Source organism: Panthera uncia, chromosome C2 (assembly GCF_023721935.1).
Source record: "Panthera uncia isolate 11264 chromosome C2, Puncia_PCG_1.0, whole genome shotgun sequence".
Classification (NCBI taxonomy): domain Eukaryota; kingdom Metazoa; phylum Chordata; class Mammalia; order Carnivora; family Felidae; genus Panthera; species Panthera uncia.
In genome coordinates this window covers 125789745-125811234 of record NC_064810.1, presented here as the reverse complement: position 1 = coordinate 125811234, position 21490 = coordinate 125789745, and the positions used below count along the sequence as shown (strand labels likewise).

At 35.5% G+C, this 21490-nt stretch overlaps 1 protein-coding gene across 1 annotated transcript in view; it reads right to left on the bottom strand.

The window, feature by feature from the left end:
• The window catches only part of RYK (receptor like tyrosine kinase), a 103150-nt gene that overhangs the window by 11988 nt on the left and 69672 nt on the right, over window positions 1-21490 (bottom strand). The window contains exons 10-13 of the mRNA XM_049629799.1: window positions 15933-16002; window positions 9702-9834; window positions 8334-8443; window positions 8020-8179 (exon numbers count right to left, since the gene is read on the bottom strand). Coding sequence (XP_049485756.1) covers window positions 8020-8179; window positions 8334-8443; window positions 9702-9834; window positions 15933-16002 — 473 coding nt within the window. The remainder of the gene's footprint in view (window positions 1-8019; window positions 8180-8333; window positions 8444-9701; window positions 9835-15932; window positions 16003-21490) is intronic.

Sequence of the window (21490 nt, the reverse complement as noted above, 5' to 3'; positions counted from 1 at the left end):
TTTACTAAACCCACTCGTTCAAATGTCCTCAAAGATTTCCTAATCCTCTCTGACCACTGCAGGTATGTTTATAGACTAAAGTCTCCTTGAAACTATTTCCTTCCTTGGCTTCTGTGATGCAACATTCAATTTAATTCTTTATTCATCTTTCTTTTTTCACTAACTGATACTACATATTCCCTATATTCTTCCCTTGGTTTTCTTTTCTCTCTATTCACTACCTCTGGGATCAAATGCTCCTGTTCATTCAATCCTCACTTTAATGAAGCTTATGTCCAATTTCTAATATCTTGCTTCTGTGTTGTTCCAGAACTCCAGACCCACATTTGATCCATTAGTATCTTGAACTCAACATGCCCCATATATCAAATCAATCATGTTTTCCCCCAAACCAGATATTCTACCTGTTGTCTTCAATTGTGTTATATCTTCACACTGACTTAAGATTTACCTCAACAGCAGAACTAAATAGTACAGAGCAAAGATTTCACTGAAGTTTTTGGAAATATGGGCCCCAAGTAGAAAGGCAGAATAAACATCTATGCAATAGATCTAATGGTTAAGAAGGAAGCCTCAGTGACAAAAGTCAATTAATAAATTTACTCATAAATAACAACTGTAGTCAAAACAGATGGAATCTCTGAAGTAAGGTCTGTGGGAGTGAGACAAGAAGAAATGTGAGATTCAGCATGGAAATAGAGAGGATAAGAGGTCAGTGTGAGCCATTCAGGATTCTTTTACACATTCAAGTACACAGCTCTCTTAAGGATAAGATTAACACAGTTGGCTGTGAATGTTCTTAAAATAAATGACCCAAAAAGGCATATCTATATATGTCAACTTCAATTCTGTAACTATGGAACATCTGCTAAAGGAAAGTAAGTAAAGCAGAGTTTCTACTACCCATTCTGGAAAGAATGACTTATGCATAGAAATATAATGCAGCATGTGGTAGGTGCCGTTAGACAGGTACAAGACTTTCTGGATATCCAAAGAAGACCAAATTAAAGAGCATAAAAGTACCTTGTGTATTTGGACTCAGCAGGAATTCAAGATTGGATGAAATGCGGACTATAAGGAAATGTACAACGGAAAATATAAAGCTAAAAATGGAAGATGAGGTAAGAAACAGAAGGCTCTGAAAACTAGGGGAAGGATCATGGATTTTTCTTTACCAACTCCCTGTGATCAAGAGTTCACTTTGAAGATCAAAATATCATGGAGGAATATTCCTAGCAGTGAAAGAAAGCTAGTGTTCACTTAACTAACATTAATTAATTTTCACAAGTTTTCAAAACTGATATCCACTGTGCACAAGGTACAGGTGTTATTATTATATACTCCTTCCTAAATATCCAATTTCTAAAGCTTTTATTATTCTATGAATTTTAGTTTTCAGACACATAGTTTCTAGGTCTTTTTCAATAACTGATATATATGTACAGGAGTAAATTACTTTTAAAAAGCTTAAATATTTAAAATTTAAGATATAACAAATTTATACAAGTCACCCTTAAAATGGACCTTTCAACAATTCTTCAAGGTTAATGGTCTACCTAAAAATCTTGACACTCTTCCAGATTTATCATTGTGGCAAGTATTTTTTTTTATCCCAGCTAAACAAACCCAGATACACAATGACTGTATACAAAATGCACTGACTGCATCAGATATCAAATTTAGTACATGCTGCTAACTCAACTTCAAAAACTGGCAATCTTTAGGCACAGAGTGTCATACATGATTGAAAAGACATGACTTCTACTATGAAACTGCCCTAGGATCTGTGATTAAGAAAGACAGCAGAGCCAATATTGGATGCCTATCATGCCATTACACATATCTGCTATTTATGACACTTTACAGTACCAGCTGCTTAGACATTGCCCCATCAAAACACAGGCTATTTGAAGGGAATGTTAAATACAATGATAAGGACAAGGAAGGGAAAGGAAAGGGAAAGGGATGTTCACGAGACCTCCTGAAAAAAATAGCTATTCTTAGGGAAAGCCTAATACAGAAAATGTATCAAGGGCAATACTTGATCACAAGACAGCAACCAGTCACCTCTGAAAATAATAACTGTTCCTAAAGTAAATCCATTTATTCCTCTTTCCCAGGAAATACTACTAGGACTATTAAAATAATACTATTAAATACAACTAAGCAATATTTTAATATTAATAATATTAAGCTTTAAATCTTTATTTCCTAATGTCTGAATGATCCTTTCACCTCTCCAGTTTTTTCTTAATATCTTTATATCAATTCCTCTTAATGTTAATTTTTATTTAGTTATATTTATTGAAGTATAGTTGACACAAAATATCAAATTAGTTTCAGGTGTACAACATAGTGATTTGACAAGTCTATACGTTATGCTACGCTCACAAGTGTTAGCTACAATCTGTCACCATACAATGCAACTCTATTCCTCTTAAAATGTGTATTTTATGTTTAAATCATGAGTCTAAGATTGTTGATGTGTAAAATCTGCAACTATAATGGAAATGAATAAATACTGGGAATCTACACATTATTCTAAAATTAGTAAGAAACAATATAAAATAGAAAGTTTTCCATACTTTTAAAAACATTAGGTATTATCCCAGTGAAGAAATAGGCAAAAGACATGAATAGACACTTCTCCAAAGAAGACATCCAGATGGCCAACCAACACATGAAAAAATGCTCAACATCACTCATCATCAGGGAAATACAAATCAAAACCACAATGAGATACCACCTCACACCTGTCAGAATGGCTAACCTTAACCACTCAGGAAACAACAGATGTTGGCAAGGATGCAGAGAAAGAGGATCTCTTTTTCACTGCTGGTGGGAATGCAAACTGGTGCAGCCACTCTGGAAAGCAGTATGGAGGTTCCTCAAAAAATTAAAAATAGAACTGCCCTATGACCCAGCAATTGCATTACTAGGTATTTATCCAAGGGATACAGGTGTGCTGTTTCGAAGGGACACATGCACCCCCATGTTTATAGCAGCACTATCAACATTAGCCAAAGTATGGAAAGAGCCCAAATGTCCATTGATGAATGAATGGATAAAGAAGATGTGGTATATATATACAATGGAGTATTACTCAGCAATCAAAAAGAATGAAATCTTGCCATTTGCAACTACGTGCATGGAACTAGAGGATATAATGCTAAGCGAAATTAATCAGAAAAAGACAAATATCATATGACTCCATTCATATGAGGAATTTAAGAGACAAACAGATGAACATAAGGGAAGAGAAGCAAAAAAAAAAAACGGAGGGGGACAAAACATAAGAGACTCTTAAATATAGAGAACCATCAGAGGGTTGCTGGAGGGGTTGTGGGAGGGGGGATGGGCTAAACGGGAAAGGGGCATTAAGGAAATCTACTCCTGAAATCATTGTTGCACTATATGCTAACCTGGATATAAATTTAAAAATAAATTATAAAACTTTCAAATAAATAAAACAAAAACAAAAAACGTAGAAGCTATAGTTCTCAAACCCCTCCTCCCCCAAATACTACATATTCTCTGAAAACCGTACCTTTCTCTTTGATACCACAGTAGTTCAGAAGACCACTCTTCATGAGTGTATTACCAATGTGAATTTCTTCTGCTTAAGGCATGGGCAATGACTTTCCATGACACTGGGCAAATGAGCAGTAAGAAGCACTCTGCTATAGATATAGTTATCTAGATACCTAGATCTAGATAACTAAATTTCCCTCCTTCTTCTAGGTCATCTTTAATGTTCACAAAATAAATACTGTAAAGGCACAAGAAACACATTTTAATTTACTCTGTACCCTAAAACTGTTCAAATACCTTAGAGTCTCCTCATTACAGTAAGTCATACTGATAAGATTAGCATGGAAATCATTTCCTTGACTTGTTTTTGCCAAGAAAATGTTTTTTAAAAACAATGTAATACTATAAAGACAAAAAAGTACTAAGAAAGAAACTCTTAATTGTGCATTCCTGATTGCATTTAGTCTCTTAATAGAAGGTAGTCTCTTAATAGCAGAATTATGTTAGCTACTATAATTACCTAAATAATTGAAAGAAGATATAAATCAAGAAATCTATTTTCAAATAAAGGAAAAGAAAGTCACACACAAAAATCCATGGTGGTATCTATATCTGATGAAAACAGAATAAAAACAATATCCAGAAATTCTTAAGAATGCCTAAGATGATGTCATATCTTGGAATAATAAAACAGATTTATAACCAGTCAAATCTAGTTGTGCATATTTCCTAAGTTCAACAGTTAAAAGCTGATATTAACATTATAAGAATATTGACATACTGAAATATTGAATCTTTTCAGTAAAAATTATGGAAACACAATCAAGAGATGCAATGTATTATTTTTAAGATAGAAAACATTAATGTATTTCCAAACAAATCACACAGAATTTTCAACTATAAAAAAAAAGCAAAAATGTTAAGGCTCTTTTAAAGGACAAAGAAAATGCCCCCTTCAAGGCAGTTATATCATTTGTTAGGTGCTACATTTACACCTGAAATGTGTATTTTACATGTGTAGGACTCTGTTGGGAGTGGAGTTACGTTACTTATCTTGCATATGACTACATACAAAGCTTTTCAGCCCCAAACCAGCATTTCAAATGGAGCTTTTGAACCCCCAACTCCATCCATAATGGAAAAGTGGGAACAGAGAACAATGATTATGCATAAAGATTTTCAATACAAGTGTTAACAAGCAATCTTTAACATTTGTGTTTTAATGTAAGAATTCAAAAAGTATTTAATCCCACAAAACTGAATACACTAATAGTGAGTGTGACATCACAGTCCTAGGACACAGAAAAGTGTTCCTATTCCTTTTAATCTTAACTATCCAAGACAAAAGATATTTAAAGGGAAAATATATACACACACATATATTTTAAAAGAAATGAATTTCTAAGAATCTAAAGAAGAAAAATCTGAACATTTTAGGAGCTAACCATATTAAATGTAAATCCATGGGTTTTCTCACTATCACATTCTAAGTACAGCCAGAAGAATTTGGGGCACACAGAGATTTCAAGTAAGTTTATGCCAAGATACACTAAAAGTAATTATGATTTTAAAGTAAGTCTGCTGTTAAGTTGCTCACCATTAAGTTCGTGGAGATTTTTTAAAAATAAAGCTGTCAAGTGATCAAGCAGCAAGCAACAAGGTATCTAGTACAACCACATTCTGATAGAAGACAGATTCTTACATAAAATATATGAACTCTTGCAAAATTTATAAAATACCATAACCATAAAAGTAACTAATTCTAAATATAATTTTGAAATGTTTGCTCAAGTAAACCATGTATCCTCAACTTGGGACTTGACCAGCTAATACAGGACAGTGTACTCGGCTGAAGAGATGTAGATCACATTGCTCAGGGATGTATTATTATTTTTTTAATGTTTATTTTTGAAGGTAAGAGATACAAAGCGGGAGCAGAGGAGGGACAAAGAAAGAGGGAGACACAGAATCCAAGCGGGCTGCAGACTATGAGTGGTCCACACAGAGCCCAACACGGGGCTTGAACCCATGAACCATGAGATCATGACCTGAGCTGAAGTCGGATGCTTAACCGACTGAGCCACCCAGGCACCCCACCTAGGGATGTATTATTAACTATAGTTTCATTGGTTGAAAGTGTATTATCTAATTTAACTTTCACTCAGGAGTTCCTGTGAAATATTTAATCATAAATGTTATAAAAAATAATTCCATTACTTCTCAAACTTAGAGTGGAATACCTACGCAGCTAAATACATTAAATTAAGCAGTGCATTTTCTAGGGGCTTCCACTGTAAGAGCAAACAGCACTATTGGCCATCTTGTATATTCCCTTGAAATAGAAACTATCACTACTCCTTTTACTGAGAGATTAATCAAACAATCCCCAATCTCTTGAAGTTACATGGCATACTTGTTATTTAAGAAACATCTTCCATTTCCTGCCCATTAGACTAGTTTTGGGTTCACTCCAACTGCCCCTTCATTTCTGCTAAGGCAATTATGCTATATTTCAATGAGTAACAAAATCACAAATTTTAAAAATCAACCATGGAAAAAAATAGTAATATCCCAAAGAGATGAGTGACTTAATCTTTTAAATCAACAATAGAGTAAGAATTTTAAAAAGCTATATTGAACAAAGTTACTTTTCTTCACTCAAAAATGTTCAGATGTAGGCTTTTCTATTAAAGGGGTAGATCTGAAAACCATATAGTTCTAGTTTAACTGATATTATGTTTTAAGCTATGTGCTAAAAACGTTAAACTCATTTGCACTCCCATGAAAACAGCTTTGCTTAATGTAGAAGCTGGCAAAGAATTCCAGCTACAATTCAGAACTTCTAAATAAAGATCTGGCAACCTCCAAAACATATCAATAAGAGCATAATTTGTCCTTACTGATATTCATACAGGAGCTGTGTGCTAGACTAAAATCAAACTCTGCTTTCCCATTTTATATTATTTGAGAAAAATCGGTATCAAAACTGAAAATACAACCTTTCCCTCCCCCCCCCCAAAAAAAAAGCTTATCCTGGATTATATAGGTGGGTCCTAAATGCAATCATAAATATCTTTATAAGAGACAGGCAGAAGGAGTTTTAAGAGACAGACACACACAGAAGAGAAGGTGATAGGAACATGCAGCAGAGAGATGCAGCCATGAGCCAAGAAATCCCAACAGCCATCAGCAGCTGGAAAAAACAAGGAAAGTTTCCCCCTTAGGGGCTCTGGAGGGAGCATGGCCCTGCCTACACCTTCATATCAGACATCTGACCTCCAGAATTCAATTGTGAGAATAAACCTCTCTTGTTTTACCACCAAGGTTGCATAGTTTGTTGCAGCATCCAGAGGACACTAATACAACTAAGGAAATGAGGGCATTAGAAGAGTAATCCTTAAAGCACACAAACTTAGAAGTAAAAGGGTAACCCTATATTATAAATAAAATCTATTGATGTAAACACAAGATACAAGGATATAGTAAGCCCAATTTTTACAGTTGAAACTTCAAAGCAAACAATTCTATAAGATTTTATATTTATTTATTTTTAAAAATTTATGTCAAGTTAGCCAATATATAGTGTATACAGTGTGCTCTTGGCTTTGGGGGTAGATTCCTGTGACTCATCGTTTACATACAATACCCAGTGCTCATCCCAACAAGTGCCCTCCTCAATGCCCATCACCCATTTCTCCCCTTCCCCAACCCCCATCAACCCTCAGTTTGCTCTCTGCATTCAAGTCTCTTATGGTTTTATATTTAATACTAACGTATCATTGAGTGGTCACAGAGGGCGAACCTATAAGCAAAAGTTTTACCTAATCTCTATTCAGCTGCAGTAACAAACTGTACTGAGATAGAAAAATAAATCCATCTTTCAAATCAGACTAAAAAGTGAGAAATTAAAAGCAATTTAAAATGTCTACAAAATACCCACAAGTAAACGTGGCTACTGAAACTATTCATCACTAAGTATAAAGGATCCCACTATATGATCTTCTCTGGTGGGCAGAACTACTCAGAAACAGACAAAAGGGAAGAGAGTGGCATCTGGGGAATTACAAATAACACAGTTCATAATGTTAGAAGAGGATGTTTGAAAGGAACAATAAATCTTTATGATCTGGCAATCACTTGGTTCTTCTGAGACTTACATAAGAAAAAAAAAAACCCAAATACTGAAATCTCTCTAAGCCTTAGTATCTACCTTTAAAACTGGGATATTCGTGTCTAGCTACTTCATAGTGTTAACAGCCCCCTCACAGGGTTACTCTGAGGATGAAACGTGATTACACACATTGATGGCCCATGGTCTGAGTCACAGCATCTTTCCATGAACTGGCTGACTGGAGCTAACTACACTTGCTTTCTCAATGAAACATTTCAGGGAACAGTTACTAAATTTAAAAAAATATATAGAAAAAAAAAATTAAAACATAAAGCCTCTTCACCATTCTATTGATATACAAGATTCCCAGCACTTACCACATCACTAGCACTGGAGAACTCATTATTGACCAGACTTTCCAGAGCCATCCACCGAACTGGCCTGTTTTCATTGTCCCCCAGACAGTGATAGTCCATGGGGAACAAGTCTCTGGAGAGGGCATTGTCTGTGATCTTAACTTGAAGTGTGTCATCAATCCTGAAAAGTAAAGATATGAGCATCAAATGCAATCAGACTGTTTAAAACATATGAATCAGGGTTACTCTTACAATTCCCACAGTAACTCCTGGAGAGAGCCCAAATCCAGGGAAAACTAAACATCAAAGGACAGTGACAAGCTCATGGCACCTACACACAGTTCCTAGCAGCCAGGTCTTTGTGGATGACTTCCCTTCTGGCCAGATAGCTCATTCCACAGGCAATCTGAATGGCCATGTGTACGAGGTCTTGTTGAGAAATTGCCTGTGGTTAAAAAAAAAAAAAAAAAAAAAATGACACTGCTTATAGTTAGCACAAAAATTATGATGGCAGCTACTTATTTTATTCCACAATCCTACTCCATCCCAAAATACTTCTTTACACCTACACTTGACTTTTAAAAAGCTACTTCTTGACCAAGAATATGTTCCCATTGCTCCCTAATATTTGTATCTACTAGTACTTATCATTCTGTAATATAACTTACCATTTATTTCACACTGTCTCTCTCATCTGTTAGGTAGATCTCCCCAACAACTAGGACTTACAATAGGTGCCCAATAAATATCTGTTCCATGAATGCCGAATTCTCAAGATAATATTTCAAATGTTTATTATTTGATAACCTGTTCTTTAAAATCAAAAGTTTTTATTAGGAGATTATCTCTGGAGACCATTTTCAAACTAATATAAGTCTATAGCTCTCACTACTGATATGCTCCTCTAGAGCCAGTATGCTAGTACTGTGGGCTAAGGAGTGAAATTCTTCCTCAGGTAATGTTGATGGGCCGCAGCCTCCAACAATTTTTGGGGAACCCTGGCTTTAATCCTGTCAATTTACAAAGCATATTGACTTATAGGTCACTCGATGCAGCATTTGAATCCACTTTCTCTGGGCAACTGTAGTAAGTACATCATTATAAACTCTAAAACAAACAATACAGCTACAAGTTACAGTAGGCAACAAAACACCAGCTAGGCTTTACTACCACTACCATCATAATGTGTCTGGAATATAACCAAATGCTTCACAGCCATGTGCACAAGCAGCAAAGAGAAGGAAACTCCTAAGTGATCGATATCTTATAGCCAAGCATATTAAAAACAGATCCATTATCCCCATAATCTAGACCTCCAGTCACGACCAGCTTTTGGTATAATATGGACCAAATGACTCTGTCAAGTGTGTTTCCATTCCTACAAGGGAGATCTAGTACCAGTGCCTTCAAAGAGTTATCAGGAAAATGGCTGAGATGGTGTTAGAGAGGGTCTGAGGTGATTATAAATAAACACACAATGGATAAAAGGCAAAAGTTCAGCCATCAGTAGAGTGCAACCTTTAAGACAGGAATCATAAACCATCTTACTCTAAATCAACAGGGTATAAATATCTTCTAGTTCATTTTGAGTTTCTTTTTATAGGTTTTTAAACAGTTTATATATAGGAAGGTTAACATCTATTTTCAAAGATAATATCAGAAGTTCCCGGCAAATAATTAGTATTGGGGCAAATTTTTCTCACCTGAGGATTATTGGCCTCTACTAATTTGCACTGCCGTAAAAACAACTTAAGATTCCCCCAATTCATGTAAGGCAGTATCACCATGGGCTTTTCTCCTTCTTCTATACACACATGCGTAATAGGAAGAAGATTTCTACAAAATAATGAAATCAGGAGAAAGACAAGTGAAATCTAAAACCTCAAGGGCTTATTTTTAATAAAAAGCAATAAAGGTAACCTAAAACAAAACCAGAAAATCTCAAGCATACTTAAAAGCATGATAACCATTAAAAATGTAATAATGTTATAAATGCCCCTTAAAACTAGACATCAGTGTTTCCCACATATACACTTGGTGGATAGATAGGGAAAAGCTGTAAACTCAAAGTTGTTTCCTGTGGACTGGATTCTCTGAAGACACTCTCTAGTCACACTAAAACTTTACTCTTATGGGGTAATCAGAGACATCTAAAAAATGACTTGATGTGTTTCTATAACATCCTCTTTAGTCCATCAACACATTAAAGAAAAGCAGACCCCATGCAGACTATGGACCAGAATATGCTATCAAGAAGGCCTCAGAGAGGCTGCAACTGCCACAAAAGCCAAGATGCCCTTAGCTGGTCCCATGGGACTTAGAATCTGATTTCCAAATCCTAAATTTACCATGTACTGTTTGTGCAACCATCTCTCCTGGCCTTAGTTTCCATACCTCTAACATGGCATCATACCAACCATAAAATGTTGTTATGATGTACAAGATAAAGCCAACCATGTAGTAAACAGTATTGTTTCTCTAAATTTCCATGGCACACATAAATACTTTCATCCTATTTCCTAACGACACCTCTTTCCATTGATACCTGGAAATAATTTAATTTTCTTCAAGGTTTGTAACTTTTTACATAATTATCTCATTTTCCCAACTATGCCAAAAAGGGAAAAAACATGAGTTCTTATTTTTATGCCCAATGCTTTGTATTCTGTGCTATAGAAAATAAGCATTTAATAAATATTTGATAAATAACACAAGTATCACAGCCTTAAAAATGATCCTACTCCTTAACTTAGTAAATTCTGCCTCTAAGGATATTTAATAAAGAAATAATATCAAACATTAAAAAGCTACATGAACAAGGATAGTTAATGAAATATTAATAGCAAAAAGTTACAAACAACTAACAGCACACCCAAATAGCAGGATAGTACATAACAATTAAATGGTCACAAAGAGATGTTAAGAAGAGTAAAAGTTTATCTTATATGAAAGCAAGATACAAAATTTACATATGTGTGCAGGATAATTTCAAAGATGGGAGAATAATAAAACTCTGCACAGAAATATGACAAGAATTAAAAGTTGTTGTCTTTGAGTTGTGGGGCTTTAGATCATTTCTATCTTGCTTTTTCTGTTTTGTTTTTTTCTAAATTGTTTCAATTGAGCATGTGTCTCTCTTAAAACCACAGTCACACAACTCTGACCCAACGGCGCACAAGTGAAAGCTGCGGACTCCTCTACTGCTATGTAGGACTTACTAATAGGGAAAGCACTGACCCCTAAGCAGCAGAAAATGAGGACTCAAGAGATTAGTAGACCTGCACAAAAAAACCTCCTAGTACAGCTTCTGCTTGCCATTACAGCCTAAGAGTGGCAGTGATGATTAGTCCCACTCAGTTGAGTGAAGAAACCCATGCAAAGAGAGGTTAGGTTATCTGCCAAGCACAAACAACAAGTGCATGGAGAAGAAAATTCAAAACTTCATCCAGTTCTAAAACCCTTTGCTTTTCCCTGGCTCACTGGATATTCCCTCCCGGGAGAGCAAGAAGGAATGCAAGGGAAGTAACACTGCCTCTTTTCTTACCAAGTCCCATGCACACTAAAATGAGTACAACAGGTTTGCATTCAGGTTTAACTGAGCACACAATGATTTTAGGTGTAATGTGAAGAGTTACCTGATCTAACATCCCCAAAATTATTTCTCTGCTCCTCTCCTCAGGTCTGAAATTCACTGAGCAGAGTTAAAGGTATTTTATCCAGGCACAGTAAGTTTGCTGTTTGAGATCAAATCATTTGCTCTATCACCAGGGGATTAAAAGCCCTCTAGGAGAGGTAACAAGTTGCATGAACATGTTTTTTTTTAATTTTTTAAATATTTTATTTATTTTTGAAAGACAGAGACAGAGCGCAAGCAGGGGAGGGGCAGAGACAGAGGGAGACACAGAATCTGAAGCAGGCTCCAGGCTCTGAGCTGTCAGCACAGAGCCCCACGTGGAGCGCGAACCCACGAACCGTGAGGCCATAATCTGAGCCAAAGTCAGACACTTAACCAACTGAACCACCTGGGCACCCCTGCATGAACATGTTTTAAAGTACAAGGGGCGCCCGGGTGGCGCAGTCGGTTAAGCGTCCGACTTCAGCCAGGTCACGATCTCGCGGTCCGTGAGTTCGAGCCCCGCGTCAGGCTCTGGGCTGATGGCTCAGAGCCTGGAGCCTGTTTCCGATTCTGTGTCTCCCTCTCTCTCTGCCCCTCCCCCATTCATGCTCTGTCTCTCTCTGTCCCAAAAATAAATAAAAAACGTTGAAAAAAAAAAAAATTTAAAGTACAAATGGCTGGCCTTCATTCTATCCATTTTATAAAGAAAAGGAGAATAAAAAGGAAGATCCGGGACCTAGATGAAGAGCGGATGAGAGTAGATACTGGTGCTGTAGGCAAGAACAAGGTAGAAACAGGGAAGGTTCTGTGGGGACATGAGACAACTGCACGCAGTTCTCAGTCTTGCCAAGCGTGCCTGCAGAGTGAGGGCCGGGAGGCACTCAGTGTGAGGTCACCACCAGGCAACTTCAGGCCAATGGAGAGCCAAACTGCACACAGAAATAACTCAACAGTACTTTAATATGAAGCACTTCGGATGTAATTAAAATAAATTGGTATCTTTTTATTTATACAGGTATTTCAATTTACAGTAAATATTATTCTCATAAATTCCAGTAGAAAAAGGAATAAAAAGAATTTCAAAATACTTAAAATATATCAACACTTTACAATTCTTACTCTTGGAATGTTAAAACATGAAGTAAACATGCTTTGCATGTGGAATTGCGTGCCACAACCAGTTTCAAAAAGTTAAATTCTGAAATGAGGTGTCATTTCTTACTAAGTGTATTTTGTTGGCTTGATAAGTTGTACAATATGAACACTGAAGATCATTAGTTCATTTTTGTCCCTCAGGCCTAGCAGAGTTCCAAGTACAAAACTGGTGCTAAATGAATTAGAATAAGAGAATGAACAAATAAATGCACAGACGCACCCATGATACTCATTAAAAACTAGGAGTCCTGGTATTACTCTACAGCCAGGAAGAACAATTAGCCATGACCAAACTAGACAATCTGCCTTTAGAAGACTTTCCCCAATCGCTGAATGTCCAGTATGAGCCCTATTCAGCATGTGGCATTCCATCACCTAAGGTGTCCTGGGCTGCTAATTCATCCTGATAGGATGCTGGCAAACCGTACAGGCTAAAGCCACATGAGAAATGCTGCAAATACTTGCTCTGAACGTTATTCAGCCAAAGCACCTAGGCTACAGTGGATATAAAACTGCTTCTTGGGAAAATCTTGGCTTTGTCTACATTTATCCCTGTTTCCCACTTCTGTGAAGTGTACAGACCTTTTATCAGGGTAAGAATACTAGGTAGGTACCTAAATACTAGGTTACATTACATACTAGTATTAAACACTTTTGGCTCTTCCTCTCAGAGTCAGCAGAATAGAACATCAAGCACTTCCAGTCTGGTCAAGAAGGACATTTCTAAATGACCATTATCCAGTTCTTGTTTTGTTACTCAAAGGAAACAAAATGTATTTTTTATAAAATATAATCTCAGGAATGTTATCCATGCATTCCTCTGTAAATACGTTCTATACTTGGACTGAATCAGACCAATGGAAGGTAACATTCTTCAATCACTTGACTTTAACCCTTCAATGGGACATCCTCAGTCCGACCATTACTGTATGTTCAATTTTTTCAGACACCCTGGGCTTTTTTATGCTCAATGAAACTAAAAAGTGTATCTGTTCATTATATTAATCAATGCCCCAAGTATGATAAGCCTAATGTGACATCTACTTGAGAATTTGAAACTAGGAAAACTTTTTTCCTCCCCCAAAGAACATTTGTTTCTTTCCCTTCTAATACTGAGATTCATCAACTTTTAATGTTTCCCCAGAAACTAAAAGATGTTTTATGTTCAATCACAGCAAAAATATTTGTATCCTTATTGTTGGCTTATTTGTTTTCTCCTCCACCATCACAAAGCCATAAAACTCGACTTTCATTACCATTTTATTGCTCTCACTACTGCTGCCTTCTTTTTAGCTTCTCAAATTCTTTCAAATAGGAACCAAAGTATAAATGAAACTCAAAAATAAAACTCTGCATAGTCATCTTATTTTTTGGCAGAACTAAAGTAACTGCTCAAAGTACAAAGAAATTAAAATGCATGATGCCTTTTGCATGCATCACTTGTGTGTGTGTGTGTGTGTGTGTGTGTGTGTGTGTGTGTGTGTTTCCCCAGAAGTCCATAAATATCTTCCAACAGGGATGGTCACTGACCCATTTTTTTAAACATATGCAACCAAATCTGCAATAGGCATACAAATTAAGCTGACTCTATGTAGTTTTTTTTCTTTTTAAAAACCTTGCCCCAATACTGATACTGCAGCATGTTGAGATACGATATTTAAGTCCTTTTTGTTTCAGAAGATAGAGCTTTTGTTATAGCTCTGTAAGAGGACTGATGTGAGTTTTTTTTTTTTTTTTTAAAGTTCTTCATACAGAACTACAAGTATTTCTTAAAAACCATACTATGACCTAATGACAAGATCCTGGTCAACCATTCAATGAACTGCTCCAAATCTTTTTTAAATGTAGATATGAATTCATAGTTACTTATATAAAAAGTTAGATACATTGCTCTGTTATATTAAGAAGCCTGTTAACCTTGTTAAAGATAATAATGGTATTATGATTATATGAAAACATCTTCGGAGCACCTGGGTGGTTCAGTCATTAAGCATTTGACTCTTGATTTTCAGCTTGGGTCATCTCACGGTTCGTGAGGTTCAGCCCCACATTGGGTTCTGTGCTGACAGCGCAGAGCCTGCTTGGATTCTCCCTCCCTCTCTCTCTGCCCCTCCCCGACTTGTTCCCTCTCTCTCAATAAATAAATATTTTAAAAAAAAATCTTCATGGGGGGAGGGGAATTGCAGGCTGGAAATGAATTTAAGTGCTGAGATGTCTAGTTTACTTTAAAATATTTCTACACTCCTAAATATCTATGTATCACCTAGGTAGATAATAGACATTTATATACACCAAACAAAAGTGGTAAAATGTTAACTTTCACTAAATTTAGGAGATGGGATTACTGGTGTTTATTATTCTTATCTCTGGTATTCTATGTTAAAGAATTTCATAGCAGGTATTTTTTAAATATTTTTTTTAATATTTTTTTTCAAGTTTTTATTTATTTATTTTGAGAGACAGAGAATGAGCAAGAGAGGGAGAGAATCCCAAGCAGGCTCCGTACTGTCAGCTTGAAGCCCAATGTAGGGGCTTGAACTCACAAACTGTGAGAACCCATGAGGCAAAACCAATAGTTGGATGCTTGACCGACTGAGCCACCTAGGCACCCCTCATAGCAGATATTTAAAAAAAAAATTTTTTTTTAATGTTTATTTATTTTTGACAGAGAAAGAGACAGAGCATGAATGGAGGAGGGGAAGAGAGAGAGGGAGACACAGAATCTGAAGGAGGCTCCAGGCTTCGAGCTGTCATCACAGAGCTAGAAACAGGGCTCGAACTCACAGACCACGAGATCATGACCTGAGCCAAAGTTGTATGCTTAACCGACTGAGCCACCCTGGCGCCTTTTTTTTTTTTAATTTTTTTAAATGTTTATTTATTTTTGACAGAGAGTATAGCAGATATATATCACTATCCTATTTTTTAAAGAATAATATGCACACAAATATGTAAAAACTCCCTTTCTCAAAAGTTTAGCTATGTTTTCTTTTCTTCCTTAGAATCTATTGCATTTTTTAATTTTTTTCACTGATATTCTATTTAAAAAATAAGGGCATTCCAAAAAGCTTTCAATTCAGAACATATCACAACTTTCTTAAATATAAATGTAGCATACAATGTTACCATGCTTAACACTTAAATGCTGGGTAGTTTTCCTCACCTGTGATGAAGACCTCGTAGCTTACAACTTTCAGTGAGCATCATTGTCACCTGAATTTCAGAAGCTTGATCTATATAAAGAAAAGGACATTGTTGTGGATGTTAACACTATATATGTGACAAGACCTATTCTGCTATTAGCAAAAATTTATCTCAAACTATAGGATGAATTTTCATTATAAGATACAGGTAAATCTACATAGGTCTAGCCTATTTCTATTATCAAATTACAAAATATTACAAAATTCTATTGCAACAGGCAGTGTTTCATTTAATAGATGAACATTAACAGAAGCCATGAAGAATAAATTTGAGTATGTAAAAATTAGAAATTAAGTAAGGTTCCATAAAAAAAGTAATCAAAGTAGTAGCAGGCTGGAAAAATATACATAAAGGACTAATTTCATTTTTTCCCCTTCTTTAAAGAACTCCTACAAACCAATAAGAAAAAAATTTAAAGAGTCAAAAGATAAAAGCATACACTTTACTGAAAAAAAGCAACACAAATGACCAAAAAAATTACAAAATGACTTTTAGCCTCACCCTTCTGTAAAGACAAACAAACTAAATTAAGAGGTATCATTTTCTTGGTCAGAGTGGGACAAAAACAATCAGCTACCTGCCAGTTTGGGCAGGAGTGTGATGAAACAGGTTCATCAATAGCATCTTGGGAAAGTGAGGGAAGCAATACCCAGCAAAGTGCAAAAATACATATACTCTACATCATCAGCCCACTATTAAGAGCATAATCTACAAATATAGTCACAAAAGTTCATCTACATATAATGTAACAAGAATATTGTTCACTTGTAATAGCAAAAAATTCAAAACAACCCAAAGTGCCCATCAAAAGAGAATCAGTTAAATTAGCACACTGGGATACTATGCAATTACTTTTAAAAAATAAGATTTAAGTCTCTATGTATAACAGAAGATCTCCAAGATATATTAAATTTTAAAACCAAGGTGACAAATTGTTTGAGTGACCAGTTATGTTTTAAAAACAAATTATTTGAAAAATTAGATACATCTGGACACATTTTTTTTCTTACTCATGAAGAGAATAATAATAAATTGTTAATGATGGTTAGGTTTAGAGATGGGAGAATTTAAATTTTGCACCTTTCTCTTCAATTTACATGTTCAAACCTTAGAAACATAAAACTATAAAAAAAAAAATGACCACAGGGGTTCTGAAGGGAGATTGTGGCCCTTTTATTTTCTTCTTACCTGTCTGAGTTAAAAGCTAGCAAACAAAAAGAACTGATATTAAATTAATAGAAAAAAATGTAATTATCATATAATACCCAAAACTAGTATGATTATTCCATTTTATTTTTAGCATCTGAACTTATGGTTTTTGGTCCAAAGTAACAGAACTATAATTGGCTTTTAGTTCAATGTTTGTGAAACACAAAACACAATAATGCAATTTACTAGTATCTTTAGTTTGCGCCTCCAAAGGAATTTTAAGTCAGCAAATATCTGCACAAATCTATAAGCATTCTTCATCTTACAGGGGCCACTACTTTAATAATGAGGATTTTCCCCACTATTTAAAAAGAACATTTCCATTAAGTGAATGGCATATTTTCATTATAAAATTGGAAATGAGTTTCAGTTTTTTAAAAACCAGCCTGAAGATGGGAATGCAAGCTGGTGCAGCCACTTTGGAAAACAGTATGGAGGTTCCTCAAAAAACTAAAAACAGAACTACCCTACAACCCAGCAATTGCACTACTAGGTATTTATCCAAGGGATACAGGTATGCCACTTCAAAGGGACACATGCACCCCCACGTTTATAGCAGCACTAGCGACAATAGCCAAAGTATGGAAAGAGCCCAAATGTCCACCCATGGATGAATGGATAAAGATGTGTTGTATATATACAACGGAATATTACTCAGCAATCAAAAGTGAAATCTTGCCATTTGCAACTACATGGATGGAACTGGAGGGTATTATGTTAAGTGAAATTAGTCAGAGAAAGACAAAAATCGTATGACTTCACCCATATGAGGACTTTAAGAGACAAAACAGATGAACATAAGGGAAGGGAAATAAAAATAATATAAAAACAGGGAGGGGGACAAAACAGAAGAGACTCATAAATATGGAGAACAAACTGAGGGTTACAGGAGGGGTTGTGGGAGAGGGGATGGGTTAAATGGGTAAGGGGCACTAAGGAATCTACTCCTGAAATCATTGTTGCACTATATGCTAACTAATTTGGATGTAAATTTTAAAAAATAAAAAATAAAATTAAAAAAAAACTGGCCTGTAGATATAAAAAAAAAAATTATGAGTATAGTGTACCTTTTATTTACTTATTTATTTATTTATTTTTAATGTTTTTATTTTTGAGAGAGAGACAGAGCGAGTGGAAGAGGGGCAGAGACAGAGAAGGAGACACAGAATCCGAAGCAGGGTCCAGGCTCTGAGCTGTCAGAGCCCAACACGGGACTTGAACTCAAGAGCCATGAGATCATGACCTGAGCCAAAGTCGGACACTCAACCTACTGAGCCACCCAGGCACCCTGAGTATAGTGTATCTTTAAAAACACTCTCAAGGGCACCTGGGTGGCTTAATCGGTTGAGTGTCCAACTCTTGATTTCAGCTCAGGTCATGATCCCAGGGTCGTAGGATCGAGCCCTGCGTCAGGCTCCGTGCTGACCATGGAGCCTGCTTAGGATTCCCTCTCTCTTTCTGCATCTGCCCCTCTCCCCTGCTAGCACTCTCTAAAAATAATAACAACAACAACACTGATTTCAAAGAAACCAATAACTAATTTGTACGTCAACAGTAAAAATAGTAGTAACTTGCAAAGCTTCTGATCGATGCAACAAGAGGGAGAAAAAGATACAAAGACTGGCAAAGCCAAGATTCACATCCCAGCCCTACATAGTAAAATGCCAAACCAAGAGTAAAATCCAGATCACTGAAGTCAAGTACTATGAGTATGTGTCACATTTACTCCTTAAAAGTGCAACTGTCAAAGCTAAGCAATCACAAACTTCATTTTCTTCCAAGACTAACTAGTGGAATCACTCCCTCTTCAACAACTTGCTAGTAGTGTCCACTTTTCCAGACAGCTTCACTTAGTTTAAACCTTTGTAGGAATGTAAAATGGGCGGACGAAAAGCCAAGGGCTTGAAACACTTGGTACTTCTTTGGAAAACGTGCATCACACTGATGTCTGCCAGAATAAACTCTAGTTGTCTAAAAACTGCTCAAAATTTAGGATCATCTAGGAATGGCAGAATGTGCCTTTATTTCTTTTTCTGTAATCTAAATAAATTTTAATCAAATTACGACCAGGACGATTTGGGGACTGTCAGGGTCTTTTTCAGATTGAAATCTAGTAATATTTGGAAATCGGCACCCAGTTAATAAGTGGTGACCTTCCTGTCAACTGGCATGAAGATCCAAATAAAAGTCAATTTCAGGACATGTTATTTTATGCCTAATTTTCTTCAAATTATTAACTTTAATAAGCATACTCTATTAAGCAAGGGACACTTGAACTAGATGATGATCTAAGAACAGTTGGAGTTGGAGAAAAAATAATTTTATCCATTTAGTAAGAAAAAACCATTTTCCTGGATTCCCTTCCCAGTCTAGTCCAAGTCTTTTAATTTTAAATACTGAAAGATCTATTTTAAGATGTGCACATTTGAAAAGAATACTATAAAATATTTACAAGTTACAAGAAGAACAAATGCTTAAAAAAAACCACTTATTTCCAAATTGCAAAGTAGTAGCAACTATAAAACAAAATAAGAACCCAACACCAATAACCTCAAATTAATTAATTTACTTCATGGAATTCAATTTCACAATATTCACTGTATGAGATTCAGATTCTTTTTTTTTTTTCGTTTTTTATTTATTTTTGGGACAGAGAGAGACAGAGCATGAACAGGGGAGGGGCAGAGAGAGAGAGGGAGACACAGAATCGGAAACAGGCTCCAGGCTCCGAGCCATCAGCCCAGAGCCTGACGCGGGGCTCGAACTCACGGACCGCGAGATCGTGACCTGGCTGAAGTCGGACGCTTAACCGACTGCGCCACCCAGGCGCCCCGAGATTCAGATTCTTAATTTCAATCTCTGGAAATTTATCTCTTATACATTATACACACACACACACACACACACACACACACAACTTATGTTTTATATGTAATATACATATATAATAACATTATTGTTATTTTTAAGGTTAGTACAACTTTTTAGAAACAACATAAATAATAGACTGGAATGTCTATTAAGTCTCTGTGCAAATTTACAAATTTTTTATGAAGCCAAATTCCAATTTCTTGCTTATGTCTAAAGGTAAAGGTCAATAATCTTTTAAAAAATTATTTTTTACATTTTAAGCTACATTTCTAATTGTGTGGCAAGTAACAAAGCATACAGATTTGTGAAAGAAATATGCCAGATTTTCATAGCTTCAATTAAAAAAAAATTCCAAAAAAATAAATCTCGAGATACCCAATCATATGGAGTTATCTAACAATTCTGCGCCAACGACTGTGGTCAATGCACTTCCTCTTTGTTTCTCATGTAAACCGTAACTATATCTTGGCTAAGGACTCACTGTGCTTTCTCTTGTTTCCATCTAGCTCAGAAGGAACATTACAATCACAGTGGTTAAGGCGTAGAAACAACCAATTGACTACAATTTCAAGCGTATCCGGAAGGAGAAATCTTATCTTGTGAAACAGTCCCAGAATCTGCATTGTGTTTTCTTATCACTATTATTTCCTTTTTTCTCCTTTCCAACCCTAAGTCAACCCAATTATACATAGAAAGTTCTTTTGCTAATTCAAGATTCATTCAGAAGAAATTAGTGACAGCCTAGTTGTAAACTAACCGCAGATTTATAAACTCCAGAAGAAATATTAAAATCACAGAGAAATGTTTCCTTAAAAATGGGGGAAAATGTAACAAAAGTCAACAGTATTAAACTAAGGGTTCAAATTCTATATTTATAAACGGTAATATGTAAAATATCTTTCAAACCTAGTCAGAAAACCTAACGGACCAAACTTAAATATTAACCTTTAAAAATGCTTTGGGGCTAGGAGAGGTAGGTAGATAAAATATATACTGAACAGTATAATAAGTTAAACCGTTTAGAAAACAATGCGTGAATGGCAAGTGTGTGTTAAGCAAGCAATTTTGCTAAATTAAAAGAAATCAAATTACCCTTATTTTTAAGGTTAGTACAACTTTTTAGAAACAACATAAATCCTTCATACTTTTCCATCAATTCATTTAAGTAGATTTAGAAACATAAGTTCTTATAAATTAACTTTGAAAACTTCATAAAATGTCACCTCTTACATATAAAATGGAATTTAATTTTTTCCTCAATTTCTGCATCAAAATGCTGTTATTTGTTTTTTCAAAATTAACATCTTGTCATCTCAGTCCATATCAGACACTGTCAGATATTAAACACCCTATAAATTACATTTTTCTTTTTCTTAAAATGATCAAATTTAACTAAGATTTAAGCTTTTACAAATATCAATTATAAAGTGAAAAATT